Source organism: Thunnus thynnus, chromosome 5, assembly GCF_963924715.1.
Source record: "Thunnus thynnus chromosome 5, fThuThy2.1, whole genome shotgun sequence".
NCBI lineage: Eukaryota > Metazoa > Chordata > Actinopteri > Scombriformes > Scombridae > Thunnus > Thunnus thynnus.
In genome coordinates, this window is record NC_089521.1 from 27,530,924 (window position 1) to 27,548,002 (window position 17,079).

At 38.9% G+C, this 17,079-nt stretch overlaps 1 protein-coding gene and 1 long non-coding RNA gene across 2 annotated transcripts; one reads left to right on the forward strand and one right to left on the reverse strand.

Annotated features, from left to right (window-relative positions):
- Positions 1–349: 349 nt before the first annotated feature.
- On the reverse strand, positions 350–1,946 carry c5h11orf96 (chromosome 5 C11orf96 homolog). The gene has a single exon (XM_067590480.1). It carries the CDS (start codon positions 1,576–1,578, stop codon positions 1,198–1,200), a length of 381 nt encoding a protein of 126 aa, XP_067446581.1. The 5' UTR covers positions 1,579–1,946; the 3' UTR covers positions 350–1,197.
- A 3,556-nt stretch (positions 1,947–5,502) lies between these two features.
- Positions 5,503–9,959, forward strand: LOC137183427 (uncharacterized). The gene is made up of 3 exons (XR_010928466.1): positions 5,503–5,858; positions 7,512–7,697; positions 8,230–9,959. It is a non-coding gene; the product is annotated as an uncharacterized lncRNA (long non-coding RNA).
- Positions 9,960–17,079: the final 7,120 nt, after the last annotated feature.

The window sequence follows — 17,079 nt, forward strand, 5'->3', positions numbered from 1 at the left end:
GACACTTCCCTCTCTGTCTTGTAACTTCCTCCTTTATGTGTGTCTGTGTTTGCCAGAAGCCTTTTATGACTGGATTTTATGTCTTCACCTATTACAAATGCATCATATAAAAAAAGTTTTAGGGTCAAAGTAATGTTTTCTTAGGTGCTGAGCCCTTGCACTCCCTGCTAATTTTTGCATAGTTGACTCAGTGTAAGTAATTTAGGATTGGGGAGTCAGCTGTTTTGATGTAAAACATGTCACATTTATCTATGCAAATGTATCTAAAAGATGCACAGCTCATTTTCCACTAATAGTATTCTTTTTTTCTATAAGTGCACTTTCTAAGTAAAAATTCAATGACTCAAAATATTTGAAAATATTTATTAAAGTACATATGACAAACATTGTAACATATATGTATAAAGTAAAACAAATATAAAGTATAAAGGTTATGATTTTCTTTGAAAGTCAAGGCGACTTTAGAAGTCAGAAACAGCAATAAAATATCACATCTACAATTCCACTTGGTTATGAACAAAAATAAAAGAATAAATAAAAACATTTAGAAAGGCTTTTTTTTTTTTTTTTTTTTTGCTCAGGAATCAAAGCAAGAGCAGAGATTTCTTTCACCGTGAAGCTGGAAAACAAGAGCTTGAACGTTGTGATGGTACTCTACTGCTTCAGTGACAGCCAGGTCACTGTTGTTGCACAGTACATTGCTTAGTCAAAGTATTTACAGTTTGGTAAGTCGCAATACTAACATTTTTTTTTAACAGTCTTTTCTATGTTGACTGGTCAAGTAGAAAATCTGGATTGAAACAAAAATACCTATACAACTTTAAAATGGAAAAATCTTTCATCTTTCGAGTTTTCCTCGAAGATGTCTACAGTAGAAAAGGAATACATTTAAAGAGTCAGAGTGGTGTGTTCAACTCTGCGTCATCTGCTACCTTTACACTCATCATATCTATACAGCAGTATCACCAGCCTGTGGCACTGGTGGGGACCTTTACAGATATGCAACAAGTGCATCTTCAAGCTATATACTGTTGATATGTTAGTATATATTAAATGCAGACTTTTGCAGCAGCAGCAGCAGCTTACAAACACAGGCAGGCTGGCAGACAGGCCAGTTTGGTTCAGTTCAGTTGGCCTCCATTTGAAGCGGCGTCAAGGCGAAGCGAGGAACACGGGGGCCAGGAGATGATCCAGCCCTCACTGAGTGGAGTCGGAGTCACTGGAGTCCAGGCTGGCCTGTGTGGTTGTGGGGGTGCAGCTGTGATGGGTGGCTGGTGGACAGTGAAGGGTTTGTGTGCTCCGCCTCAGGTTCTCCAGGGACTGCAGGAAGGAGCGACGCGCCCTCTCCTCCTCCAGTGGCGAGGAGCCCTCTTCCTCCACCTCTGCGATCTCAGCAAAGGTTACAGGCTGTGTTTTGAATCGAGCCTCACGGGGTCGGCGGGAGCGGCTCTTGCCCCTGGCCGGGCCCTTTGGGACAGGCAGCTGCTGGGGGAACTCCTCCATGGCTGAGGCCATAAGGTGAGCAGGCAAGACGTGGAAACCAGAGGCCTCCATAACCATCTGACGCACAGCAGCCATTGGTGGAACAGGAGCCAAAATTTGTAAGAAATCAAATCTAATTTTACTGCCTGTGCAAGTCTCAAACTTTTTTCTTTCCTTGCTCTTTCTGGTGCTTTGTCCTATTCGAAGAGAAGTCGCTGCTTCAGGAGCAACAAAGCAAGAGTCCGTCCAAAGTCAAAGACAAACAAACAATCCTCAGACCTCCAAGTCCAGCCACACTGAAGATTAGAAGAAACAGCTGCTCCAAAGGTGCACTGGTTAAGTCTCACTCCTCGATGTGAGTGCTTCTGTCTCAACTCTGCTGGTGCCTGATGTCTCTTGTCTCTGTGGCTGTTACTTGTTGTGTGTGTGAATCTCTGTCTGCTGAAGCGAATGTCACTGACAGCTCCGGCACTCTCTTTTATAGCAGCACACTACCCACTCAGTCTCTCTCTCTCTCTCTCTCTGTGTTTGCCAGGTCCCTCCTACTACCCTCCCTCCCAGTCATAGTTCCGGCCTCCGTAGCAGCCAGACAGTCACAGTCACCCCCCTCAAAATAAACATATGAGGAAAGAGTATCTATGTGTGTGCTGGGTGGTGGTGGGGTTTGACTGATTTATAGGAAAGGAGAGAAATTTAAAGAAAGAAAAAGAGAGGCAGTTGAGAAAGAAATGGAGACAGTTAAAGTAAGTGAGACAGAGAGAATGTATGGTCGAGAGAGGAGGGGACGACATGAGATGAAAATTAGAGCAGAGAGAAAAGTAGACCAAACCAAGCCAAGGTTGTTAGACTCAAACACTATTACACTTTTTATCCAACAAATGCAGGACAGTTCTTGGAGCAGACAGGAGTTGTGCACAGCTCCGCTCAGTACGGCAAGAAATGACTACCTTTGTAAAGCTTATATTTACTTTCTGTGCAGGATATTACAGAGGTGTTGATTCAACTCTGTGGCAATTTTGGAACCTGTGGGATGTGATATATTTGTTTCACATTGCATTACATCAAAAGGTGCTCATTTTATTATATATTTCCGCATGTATTACTCCAGATTCAGGAATAGTCTGCCTGAGAAATAACAAGCAGACAAGTGAGGTTAAATCTATAGCAAGTATCAATAGATGAGCCGAAAAAGGACACAAAAAACTGCATTGTTACCATTCAACGGGGCACTTTGTTTTTTAAATTAAATCTGATTGCATTAATTTCCTTTTCTTCTTTTTTGCACCGTTATTTACACACTGGATCACAGTCATTAATTTAGCCCAAATTTCACTAGCTATTTATTAAGCATTTGAACAGCCGATTGCTTTGTCAGGATCAAATTATACCTCCAAATGACAGTTGGTAACTTGCCAGTGTGACCTGGTGCAGTAGGCACACTAATGAGCCACAGGAAATGTTTCACACTCAGTCCCCTCAAATGAAATATGTGTCTAAAGAGCGACCCGGTGGTTTCCTCCGGAACTCACCCTGATGTGTGGATGGGAGCAAACATTACTGACAGCTCTGCTTACGCATGCTCATAATGTGTATATGTAAACATAAGTGACTGCAGGAGAGAATGTCAAGAAGTTGTTATTACAGCCAGTGGTAGAAGAATTATTCACATAATTTACTTAAGTAAAAGTAGCAATGTCAGCAATGTAAAAATGCACCATTACAAGTAAAAGTCCTGCATGAAAAACCCCTCTTAAGTAAAAGTCTTCACAGCAAAATGTACATTAATTAAATTCAGTTATGGTAAAAGTACTTGTTTGTTTGTTTGTTTTGTCCCTCTGACTGAGGGACTGTTATATATGACATCATTAGATTATTAATACTGAAGCATCAGTGCGTAAACAGCATGTTACTGTTGTAGCCGCTGTTTGAAGTACTTTGTATACAGTTAACTAGTTTAGTCCAGTGGTTCCCAACCTAGGGGTCAGGCCCCTCCAAAGGGTCACCAGATAAATCTGAGGAGTCGTGAGATGATTAATGGGAGAGAAAAGAAGAAAAAACAAAGTTCTGATACACAAATCTGTTTTCAGTTTTGAAATGACACCATGTGAGAAGTTTAGAGGTAAAAATCACTATTTGGTGGAGCTGTTAACAACTCATAGACATCTGAAATGTGACCCTGACTACACACTGCTTTTTGTAAGACGTCAAAAGCCAAAAAGGTTGGAAACCACTGGTTTCATCTTTAACAATGTGTTGTATTTTAAAAGCTTGTTATATTTTCCATTGTGTCAAATCTTCATCTGCAAAGTAATAAAGCTGTCAAATAAATGTAGTGGAGTAGAAAGTACAATGTTTCCCTCTGAAATGTAGCGGAGTGGAGGTATAAAGTAGCATCAAATGGAAATACTCAAATAAAGTACAAGTACATCAAAATTGTACTTTAGTACAGTGCTTGAGTAAATGTACTTTCCACCACTGATTACAGTCTCTGTGTGGGTACAATGACATCATCTCTCACCTTGTACATGTGAGTGGCAACCACATATATTGTAGCACAGAGAGACCAACATTAAGTTAAATGTAACTGTAGTCAAATCCACCTGCAGACACGAGGAGAAGACGCAACACAAAGTCCAGATGTAAACCAGGACATTGTTGCTTACAGGCAGCATCAAATAATGATATCATGTTAATTAGTGTAATAAATGTGAACAAAGACTATCACAAACACTCTGATCAACCTTTGGTACAGTGATCCACCGGAAATCTGGATTGTTTCATGGCACAAAACAAGAAGCAGTGGTGGAAAATAACTAAGTACATTTACTCAAGTACTGTACGTTACTTGAGTATTTCGATTTTATGCTACTTTGTACTTCTATTCCACTATATTTCAGAGGGAAATATTGTACTTTTCAATCCACTACCTTTATTATTATTTATATAATTTACATTAAGATTGCACATAAAATAATATATTTCAATATTCTAAATGTTGTTTAAATTGTCTTCTCTTCAAGCTTAAGACTCTTCTGTTTGCCTTTTATTAAATTTAATTTTTTTAATTATTTTATTCTGCTTTTATCTGTCTAATTATATTCTAACATATTAATTTTCTTTTTAGCTCTTATAAATTCTATTTAAATGTGTCTTTTATAATGTCTTGTGTTTCTTTTACATTTTGTCTTAGTGCCTTTAATGTTTTATCTAAAGCACTCAAGCACATTGCCTTGTTTCTGCAAGGTGCTATAAAATACATAAATACAAATAAACGTGCCGTGTCTTGCCTTGAATTTCTAATCAGTCACAGTAAACAGTTCGGCAAAAAGCAAACCAAAAACCAAGCTCCTCATGTGGATGGAAGTAAGGGAAGTATTGCTTCAGCGAATATGCAGTAAAAAGGGGGAGCGACATAATGGTTGCAACACATCTGTCTGATTTACAAGGGAAAACATATTGTCCAACACACATGATAAATGACACTGACTGTCTGCAGATGAGCTGAGAGTCCTGCACTAGAACAATCCCTACAGCACAAAACTAAACGTTATGCTTTCAGCCTTATTCTAGTAAATAAATAGAGAGATGTGAGCTCTGCTTCAAGATCCGCAGAGCAACAATCATCCTTTCTTCCAAAACAATATCACCATTTATTGATTTGGAGGTTTAGTTATTAAATGAATGAGTCTGATCCTGATTAAAACATCAATCATCTGAAAAATATAACTTGGTTTAAGAGTAAAAACAACATTTTAAAGGTTCTTGTCGCATCATCTGTTATATGTAGTAAGTGACATTTTTTGTTTCTTAAATTCATAATGTGAAAAAGCTTTTAGGAATGTAAGCAGATGAGACTACATGACGACAGGCAGGTCAGAGACAGTCACACAGGATGCTCAGCCTTATATGTAGTCAAAGTCACAGCACACAAGGCAACAGATACACAAACACCACAGACTCATCAGTAAGTCCCAACATCATCCAAGTCAACACGTAACGTCATCCTAACTGTAACTGTAAGGACTAAATTTATCAGTGTCACTGCTGATGATGGCATGTCAGGTCGGCTACATTCACACCGCGGATGATTTCTTCTCTCACATGTGACAGATCTGTTCGGAGTCACATTTTTGTAATTCTGACCTGAAACAATTGATTTTTGATACGAAATCCTTTTATGAGCCGTTCAGCGCACTTGTGACTAAGGTCAGAAATCTCTACTGCTGCCGTGAAAATAAGAAACTCTTGTGTCTTCTCTCGTCATTCGCTTAAAAAAGTAAACATTTTTGTGCCTCGTGACAGATGAATCATACACAAGAAGGAAAAGGAAGCAAGGTGGATAAACATGAAGATACATATCCAACCACAAATATGAGGTAGTGTGAGAGTCTGTCTTAATAATAATACAATAATTGCTGTTGCATACATTAATGTCATCAAGTACTGTCTAGCCTGGCAAATGAACTATGAAAACAGTGTTACTTATATGAATCGGGCCTTAATAGAAGAGACATATTTGTTGTTATGTGTGTGATCTTTCTACTTACTACTTCTACTTACTTAGTAGTCACTGAGATATAAGTGTTTTGTAGTTGTAATGTGTTTTCTGGAGTCAAGAGACAGTCAAGTATTCACTCAAGTATTGAGTGTTGAAGCATAAATCAGCTTTCCAGAGCGCTGAAACCTTATCTCATAGCAGTATAAACTGCTGTGCAGTGTTTGAGGATCTGATAAGCTCTGAATTTATGGATCTATTACTCAAACAACGTTTTTAGATTGTATTTTGTTTTTTAGTCTAAACGATTGGTTATACTGCAACTGCTTTGTCTCAGTGTTGGTAAGTTAATGTTGGTATCAGAGTTTCATATCCTGAAACACAACTGTGACATGAATGCAGCCTTTGAAACTTGAATATGATATATGATACGATTTATTTATGGATTACAGACATAAAAATAAAAATTGAAGGGATAACATGTTAAAGTGAACATGGTTCAAAGCTGTTAAAAGACGAAAAGGAACATACAAGATGTTCAACATAAGACTAAACAATAAAATCCTGAAATCCAAAAGCACATTGCCACAATCAAAATAAAAGATAATAACGCCCACCTCAGAAAACAAGGACAATTTGTTAGCTAAAGTAAAATGACACTGAAAATTTCTTTATAGATCTGTGACCCTATTCCATAAATAAGTCCTAACTTGACTTCTGAAAGCTAAGAAATGAAAAAAAAAAACAGATTCAATGTAGAAAATGGGCAGAGTTATAGTTTGAAGTTGACGAAAGAGTTTTTTATAATGCATACTGTATGTAAATTAACTTTTTAAAGGCACACAGATGTCAGCAGGGTGGTTTATAAGTCAGTGACGTTAACACGCACCTTCAAATCTGATCATAATCTGTGATCACTGTCAATGTCACAGTGGGCGAGGCAACACATACACAAACATGAGGAAACTGCGGGGCAAACCCGACTGTCATCCTGGAAAATTACCCAGGTTATCACCAACCAGTGGCACGTACATCAGGAAGCGTACGATCAGTCGCCCCTGAGGTGTCAAGTTTTTCGCATTCTTAGGGTTGACCTCATGGGTTTTCCTTCACTGTGGTTGCAAAGTTTTCAGAAGTGACGTTATGGTTTAAATCTGCTGCTGTTTTGTCATGCATTCCTCGCCTGACACCTTAGGAGGGGCAGATGAAGACCAGGTCATCCTATATCTTGTCTCTCTCTCTCTCAAACACACACAAGCATTCACACACACACACACACACACACACACACACACACAGCAGAATGGAGGTGAACTTGCAAATACCACCTTGCTCTATTTTGAGTGAATTCAAGGTCACCTACGATCAAGGACGCAGCTGCCAGTGTAGTGACATCACATGACATCACATGGGGAGAGGGCATAGGGTCTATGTAAGGGGGGAATATGTTCATTAGTGTATCTGAATGTTTGGTTTTCCATTTTGTATCTGCACTCATTTGATTCAGTGTACATGTTTTATGACACTGTTTCAGGGAATGAAAAGTCTGTGGAGCCGGAACTTTGTAGGACAAGAGCTGTGTGTTCCTCCTTCGGGACAGCTTGTTTTTCTGAAAGTCCTTGCTGAGGCTGCACGTGCTGTTCACAAGGACATCGTTTGGCAAAAACAAAGATCAGGAAACCCCTTGTACCGTACTCGTGACTGTTAAAATGAATCCAAAGTAGGTGTTGTTCTTAAAAGCATCATATAACACAGTCCGAATTAGAACATTTTATTTCATGCCTTACTATGAAGATTGAAATAGATGGAAAAATTTGGAAATCTTGTTGGAAACTGGTGCGGTGTATGTGTTGTCCTGTGTATGGGTTGGAGATGGTGGCATGCACTGCTGTCTTTTATGATGCTACTAGACAAACAGTAATATAACATTCTTTATGGAATGAAATCCCATTTTTTCACACATAAAAGTTGATCAAAGCTTCACTCCTGTCTGTCATTCTCCCTACTTCTCAATTAGGAATAAACATGTGTTCAAAAGAATGAAGAAAACATCACTTTTTCTACTTAATGCTGCACAAGTATTTAGATGACTTCATACATACATCTAATTAAAACTATGATATCATACCTACTATTGCATGACTTTTCCTTTTTAAGAAATTCAACAACAACAATATTATACAATTCTAGTTTTAACATGTCATCATGTGCCCTGCTTTTTTGTAACCTAACCCATATCCTGTATCCAACAGCTGATGGCATTTCGGGGAAAATACTTCCAGCAGGGAGCATGAGCAGAACCAGCTGAGAAATAATCCCCTCCAATCCTCTCCTTGATCACCTACACCGCCCTTCTTCCATCCCAGCCAGCTACCACGCACACACCACACACACACATTAAAGATGGGCCTCTCAAACACCACTGATAATAGAAGAACAGGGTGGAAACTGGACATGTGGACAGGGTAAATTCAATAAACTTTCCTCAGTATTGCAGCCGGATGGTTGAGTCTCATTACAAGACAGTTTAAATGTGTTTTTTGTTGGTCTGAAATGTTCCACCCAGACATGTTTCTTCCTGCAATTTGTCTGTTGTTATAGTTGTATTCCATGGATTTCTTTGTTTTTGTCTTTAAAGCTCCACTAATTTACATTTCCATAATACCACTTAATGAAATTACTACATGTAATATGAGAGTGGTCTCTTGCAGTGATGGTAAGCTTATCAAAATTGACCAAATAAGATTTGTTCCAGGATCAGTGATACAATGTACATATAAATATCACAGTCCTGGTTATGAAACACGGTCGGAAACAAGGGCATCGGATGGAAAAGGAATCAAATGGACTCACCGTAATTAACAAATGGGCTCGACTTTCACTAGATTCCACTTCATTGGTGTGTGTGTGTGTGTGTGTGTCATGGGTGTGTAGTGGGTGTGTAGCAGGTAGAGTTACAGGGATTAAGGCCACAACGGATAGACAGACAAGAAGCCAGTGTTATCTGTGTACACTGCTAGAAAGAAGAGTGCACAGAATAACGGTGGTAGACGAGTAAAGAGAGGGATTGAAAGAAAGTAAAAGTAGGGAAATGGTTAAAGAAACAGAAAACAAAGGCCAATTCTTTTTTTGAGCATTAAGATTTTTGTTTCTTCAACACTTGGGTAGAAGTTTTTTTGGTTAAATTGATCTTAAGTGCATGCTGGATCTATTTACAACTGTGTTTTATGTGTTTTTGCCCCACTTTATTACAATTCGGCTGCCCGGGGTGCAACGTCAGGAAGACTGTAAATGTGGTCCTGGAGACACACACGAGACTCAACAGTCCTTTAAATCACAATCTGTTTAAACATGATGTTTACTGTGTAAAGAGAGAGGAACCAGGAACCCCGGAGCCGACACTCAGCACGATCCTCTTCGCAAAAATACCAGCACCAGCAGACACTGTGGTAGCCTTTAACAACACAACCATTATCTGTACTTGTGCAGTCCAAACTGATTAAATCAGCTGAGTGCCCTTTTTAACACACACCTCTAATTAGGGCACACAAGTGTATTGACAGTCAGACACGACACGTTGGTCTTCTCACGCTCATAAACATACACACTCATTCAACTGGTGAGCAATTTAACAATAATTTAGCCTTAAATGAAGGTGTGAAAGTGAAAGTTTGGTAGATGTACATGTTTTACACTTTGATTTCTGGAGAAAACTTTCTTCATCATCTGTATTTCACTTCTTAGGAGCTACATAAATCCAGACAATCAGAGATGAGTTTCAGATTTGGAATAAAGTAACACTCTTTTCCGCATTGTACCTAGTTGTGCGTTAAAATCTGCATTTACTGGCATCATATCTGTGACACACTGACAAAAAGTACAAGAATATGTCCCCCATTTAATGCAGACCTTTGTTTATTGGGAATTTGCTTAATTAATTCTAAATAAAATCTCAAATAAAATGAATAGAAATTGCTCCATGTGACTGCCAGAGTACCAGCGGGAAGTTTCGGGTTTGGTCTATTTTGTTAAAATTTGAAAGCTTGATAATGAAATATAACAAAATAACATACTGAAAGACTTATCTGATGCATAAGTATTTCCAAATGTAAAGTTTTTAGGTATTATTCAGATATACAATACAGTATTTACTACAGTATGTGCTAAGCGTGACAACTCAAACTTAAGTCTGTTGACAAAGACCACAGTGTTGTACTTGCATACATACAAAAAAATAAAAAAAAATCAGCAACATGTGTATACAAATGAATATATTTACATATATTTACATATATTGACATAGAATGTACTGTCATACATGTGCTGTCTAATTAATTGATGATTAATTACAATTAATTGTGATCTTCTCAAGATGTGTCTGTTAGTGTTACCTACTTCCACCCAGTGAGTGTGGAAAAAGAGAAAAATGAGAGAACGAGAGGAAAACCCATTATCCAGGTCCACAGGGTCACGAGGTGAGGAACACGCCACAGGCTACATTCCCGTACCGGCAAGATCACCCTGTACCCACCGAGATGGGACGCCCCTGTTACCATGGTAACCTAAATGTCAGGGGACCACAGAGAGGATGGAGGAGTGGGGGGGGGGGACCAAAGTTGGGAAGTCACACAAGAGCTCAGGTACTGCACGTCTTCCCTCCCTCCCTGAGGATTATACACACTTACAATATCATAACAGAAGTCATTACGGTTACATAACATGCTGGAATTATTTATTGGTGAACAACAGCCGGGCACAGTGACCGTGTACAGCATCCAAAAGCTGTTGTTGTCACAGTAAGGTTGCCTGTACAGACCAAAATAGTATCTGGTAATCTGTGCACTCACTGCAGACGCTGCACCAAAGTTTGTTCATAAAATGTTTGTCAAGAAATTCAGTAACTCTAAACCGTCTAACCTGTAATCTCACTAAAACCATAAATTATTTTTTATACTGTTTAAATGTGTGAGTTTTAGAGGTGTTGGTAGGCACATCTTTGAACTTTGGACATAGTCAGTCTCATTACTTCCACCTGCCTCTGCTCTTTATGCTAAGCTAGGCTAACTGCATCTTGACTCCAGCTCCGAACTTAACAAACAGTCAAATATTTCCTCTGTGTTTTGCACAGCATTATCTATGTGATCTAATCTAATATATTTGTTTGTATTAATTCCATATTTAATGCTTCATTATGCTATTATTTGGATTGCTTTAAATTGAAGATGCATCTATCATGTTGTGTACACCTCCTATATGCAAAGTTAAGTGTTGTATCTGCAAGTGTCAGTTTCATAGTCTTGAATTTGATCCTGCCTTTAAGAATTGATGCAAGGTCATTTCCACAACTACAGATAACATTAAGGGCTAATTACCATTAGCTGGCTAACTCGGTTATCCTTAGCTTGCTGGCTAAAAACCAAAAGTGCCTGCACGTTTAATTCAATACAGTAGTCTACTTTTATACAGCCATGTTCAGTGTATTAACATCACTTACTTGAATAACAAAACTAGCTTTAGTTCTGTTTGAAAATACATGACATGGCTTTGGAGGCAATGCTGGTATAAATCAATGAACAGTCATCCTCTGGGGCTGGCCTGGTTCCCCTTCCCTCCCTCTCTCTAGAGTCATTAAGACACCGTAGGGACAACACAGATATTTATAGCCTGAGACTTGGAGACTGGGGAATATTCCCATCAAGGAACACTGTGTCTGTTTACACTGCACGCCCATGTGCACCCAAAGATACTGTAACTGACGTTTAAAGTCTCTTTTAGATTAAAAAAATAATGATTTTTGCTTTTGCTTTTATTTTCAATTTTAATTCAGGGAGATTCTAGCAGGGTTACAGATCATTACTGAATTCATTCATACGACCTAAAGATATGCAGATTTTACCAGGTTGGCAATGCTGCAAGTTTCTGTTAAATGTGGTATTTTAATAATTTATTTGAGTTGCAATTTGTTTGAACTTGAGGTTGCACTATCTGTCTCATTGCGCTCATGATACATTCATGGACAGAGAGGGTATTGTAACTGTAGCTAATGATGTGTTGACAAACTGCTGTTAATGAACGCACATCTCTGTCAGTCTAGTTAAGGATCTGTCAAGTATTGTTTCTTTGAATACTCACCCTATATATAGATATTGTAGCACAATTAAAACTGTAATCCTCCTGAATCCGTTTGCAGTGTTAACACTCTGGTGATGCATTACAATCAGTTGTAATGTTGTCACGATGCCACTAATGACGAGATTAGCGCCAGCTGCTAAAACTCACACAGGAAAGACGTGACTTCACAAGGCAGGGGGCAGATATCGAAAACAGTGGGAGAGACGCATTAAGACCAGCTGAGGTCATGTTTTTCCATTATTCTAAAATTAGAACAAAGAATTAAAAAATTTTAAAAAATGAAGGAATGACACATGAAAACCCAAAACGAGCAAAAGGGTGTTTATTTTTTAGGGTTATTATAAAACTGACTGTATGTTTTCATAGACTCCATCCATTCATTCTCAAAACTGCTTATCCTGTGAGAAAGTTTCAGTTCATCCACTGATCTGAATGGAAAACATATTCAACTGTCAAATTATATTACACACTAAACAGCTTTTTGGTACGGCAGCGTGTTGCTGCCACACTGACAGTGTTTTGCTCAGTTTCTTTTCATAATGAGAAACTTTTCTCATTTTAACATGCTGCTTTTCACATTATAACAATGTTTTCATGTTCTTATGACATATTTTCTCATATAACTATATTCAAAAATGTTCTGTTTCTTGTAAATCACAACATGTCACTTCATCTTTTTATATTATAAAACTGAGCAAATCTTTTTTTTGTCATGCTTGCAGCAATATATTGATGTATTCTGGCAATTTTCTAACGCAGTAAAATGAAAAATCGAGGTACAGATGTCTCCTGTCACAGCTATGACTCATTTTTGGCCTTCTGAGGAAAAATAATCAGGCAGCAGCAGTAAACACACAACAGATGCTAAACAATAACATTTGTGACCCTGAGGTCAATACATCCTCAACTCGTGACCCAACTCCTCATCCTAACGTCGGCTCACTACAACATGAAAAAATAGTCGCATGAACGGGAAAATACATGCTAACAAATGCATTTGTGCACTTTATATACTTGGTTGAAACACAGATTAGAGGATGTATGTTCCAAATATAGTAGCTCATCACATTTACACTGCAAGAATATCACCATCCACTTACAGTGTTATGTTAAAAAGCACCGAATTTACAAAACACAATTAAAACATGCTTACTTCCAACTTGTACAAAGACACAGAGGAAAACTGTGAGTAAAGGCGAGAGGTGTGAAACCAGAGAGGAAGATGTGCACGTCCTCAATGATCCACAAATTACAGTCAAAATATTTTCTAATATTTTGTTTCTAGTGACTCCCTGTAAATCCTGACAGTCAGGGGAAGTCTGTAATAAGAGAGGCAGCTGCAACATGACCTGACCACCATAACAACTAGACCAAGCTGGATAAAAGAGAGGGAAAAAAGTGATGGAAGACAAGAGGGGGAGAGAGGTGGAAGATGAAGAGGCTAATAGCTGAAGGTAGAGGAAGGACGAGAGGAGGAGGAGGAGGAGGCACAGTAAAGGAGGGTGACCTGAAGCCATGAAGCTCCAGGGAGGGGAGGGGAAAGAAAGCTGGGAGGGTGAAGTGAATCGGTCAACTCGTTCCCAGAGCAGCTTCCCAGCAAATCACAGCATGACTCCAGACAGCACTTAAGACGATATTAAAGACACACGCCGTCACACATGCACAAGCAGAAAAAAAGCATATATATATATATATATACTTACAATGCATAGTTTGTGTACATTTTCCAGATATGCACACAGACAGAAACACAAAACAAAACGTGTCACTGACTCGCTCATTCACTACGCTCTATAAAAGATACAGGTCAGTAATGTCTCAGCACTGGTGAGACATTACTGACCTGAAAACATACTGCCTACAGACAAAGAAACTCATGAACTGTTCTTTTCTAAATGGACACTCTGCTATTAAACTGGTTAACAGTCTGCTTATCATCAATGAAAACATGAGTTAAGTAGCACTAAAACACAAAGTACATAAGCTGACGCTGGTGGGGATGTCATTAGTTTTGCAAGTAATTGGTCATAAACCAAAGCACTGGACAAATAAAAAATGATGACTGGTGATGGTGCTAGATGAAACACTTAAGGATCACCAAAGTTATAACAATTCATCATGAAGGGGGGCATGAATATCTGTACAAAATTTCATGGCAATCCATCCAATAGTTGTTGAGATATTTCAATCTGGACCGAAGTATTGAGCCGACTGACAGACATTACCATCTGCCAGCATGGCAAATAAAAACACATCATTTCTTCTTCGCTGTATGGTTTCGCTTCAATGTCTTACGACTGAACTCCTCATCCTCTATTCCACCAACAGACCCCTCCGATCTGCTCACCAATCACTGCTCCCGATTAAAATCCAGGGATGATCGAGCATTTTCCATTGTTGGCGCTAAATTGTGGAATAGTTTGCCACTCTTTATTAGATCTTCCCTCTCCATTGATATTTTTAAAACCAGTCCTTAAAGGGGACGTATTACGCACACGTCCAGGTCTATATTTATAATCTGTGGCTCAACTGGAATATCTTTGCTTAATTTATAGTTAAAAAGCTCCTTATTTATCTTATACTGGCCCTTAATGCAGCCCCTCAGGCCGTTTTAGCTCCTGTCTACTGATGAGTCCAATCTGTTATGATTGACTCCGGACGGCTCGGGAGGCTACATAAACAGACAGTAGTAGTAGGATTTCACTTCTTTTTCCTGTTCTTTACACAAAATGGAAACTTCTTAAATACATCCATACATGTTAGATCCGAAATATGAGAGTGGACAACGTGAACATCCCCTGGAACAACCTCAGCAACAAAGACTACCGAACGGACGGCCGTTTGTGGGCACGCGTCAACAATCTGACGTCACCATGAGGAGGAGGTAGAGGTAACACTGGAAACAAAGTGTTCAGGGCAGGCTGAAGCCCTGGACTTTTGACTCAAATGTAGAATTTTTACATACACTCTCCTCAGATTTTGGACCTTTGATCATGTTTCACAGACATGTGACATCATAACAATATAAAAAGACTAATTTCTTTTCTTCTGCCTATTAATATTCATCATGAAGATACGACTTGGTCACACTCTTTTTTATTATTTATTTGTTCTCTGTGCAATACTGTGTTTACGTGTTTTTATGATTTTATCCAAATCTGATTTTTTTCTTTTATTCCACCCTTTTATTATTTCTTTAATCAGTGCTCTATAAATAAAACAACTTGACTATTTAGTGCACCACAGACCTGAACAGGCAACTCTAAAGTGTCTCAAGTGAAGCTAAATGGTTTGTTACACTGGAAAAAAGATAAACGCTGATATTTTACTATGATGGGGTGTTTTTGTAGAGCTTTAAAGTACCAATTGAGAGAAACTAATTTGCTTCCACACATTTCACCAGTTCAACAACATCAACATATTGTGCCATATTCAGGCTCAAACAGCTGGCACATCACCTGAAATTGATTACACAAGACCGTTATTTAATTTCAACATTATGTAACATTGTTGCATCTATACTTAATATACACGGTTATATATTCCCCTACTGGATTAATTTCAGATGCTCGGGGATCAGGATCATAATGCCAGGCAACCTATCTAAAGCTCTGTAATCAAACATGGTTCAAGAGTTTACGGCTCATTGTCCGCTAATGTGAGGCTACAGAATCTGGTGGCTGGAAATCCGGTGGTCACAGTAAACGGCCTAGACAGGAACGTCGCTGGACCGAGGCCTAATTGGGTGTGATCATACAGTGGCTCCAGTGGCTGCTGAGAGAGTTAAGAGGAGTTAGCGGTAACCACAACTCAGACACAGCTCCCAAATATTTCCAGCTCTGCACAACAGGTGTCGAGATCTGAAACGGGCGAATGCTTGTTAGTTAGCTATCATGTCACATTCCAACTTCCTTTCCAGGCAGGTCGGAAAACACCAACGATAAACAGAGCAGTGTTGGGAAAGGGCTGCTGATACGGGAAGAAGATTTCTAATTCTGGTTATGTAACAAGAATTCAGATGAGCAGATACATTACAGCCACTACAGTCAGACTCGTGAGCATTTTGCATTGAGTCTGCAACTGTAATTATAAATAAAACAATAAAATACAATGCAACAACAAAGAATTTTATGTTTTAAAGACCCACAGTCCTTAAATTCCCCCTCCCCCTTTTTTTAAATTTTTTTTTACTGTGATTTCAATTATTATGATTATGAATCGCCAGCGACTAGTAATCAGTGAGCAGGTGCAAAATTTGCTGCAGGACACTTCCAAAAACACTAAACACGTTGGCCAGGTTGTCTTGAAGATAAAACACTGTCCTTAAACCAAATTAAATTTTCAGCCCAGACCTGTTTTACATGCAATAATGTGATGTTCCCTTCCGGTACAAAATGTCCCAATCTGGTAATTACGGAGGCCCAACATCAAGGAGCCAGTAAAAGTTGGGCACAGCATGGTGTGTTTCTCACCTGCACTGCACCAACAAAAGGCCTCGGACCTGTTACACAACTTGCTGTACTCACTGCAGGGTATTCCTCATTAACTCACCCCCTTCACACACATACACATGCAGGGGTCCTGCACAGAAAAAGTGGCATCTGCATGAACCTGTTACACAATACGAGTCTGCAAATATCCACGCATATACTGAAAAATACTACTGTATCATCATATGTTATGAAAGGTGTTTGTTCAGTGCTAATGGAGGAGTCGCTCCCAGCTGGGGGAAAGATTATAGCTTTCATAGCCAAAGAAGTTGTCATGGTTACAGGGACTGCTGTACTGATTGAAAGTTACATGGAAAATTGAACTACGCTGCTAAAGGCTGCAGTGAGTTTACAGCATCTTGTCAGCGTTGAGTGGTTCTTCGTTTCAACAGGACATCTTGGTCCCCGTATTATTGAGTAACTTCACACTAAATCCACTTTTTTATAGGTGAGTAAGTCGTCACTTTATTATACTATCAA

What these genes read in the sequence shown, in the direction of transcription:
- c5h11orf96 (XM_067590480.1), bottom strand. Translation starts at nt 1,578, where the DNA reads ATGGCTGCTGTGCGTCAGATGGTTATGGAGGCCTCTGGTTTCCACGTC.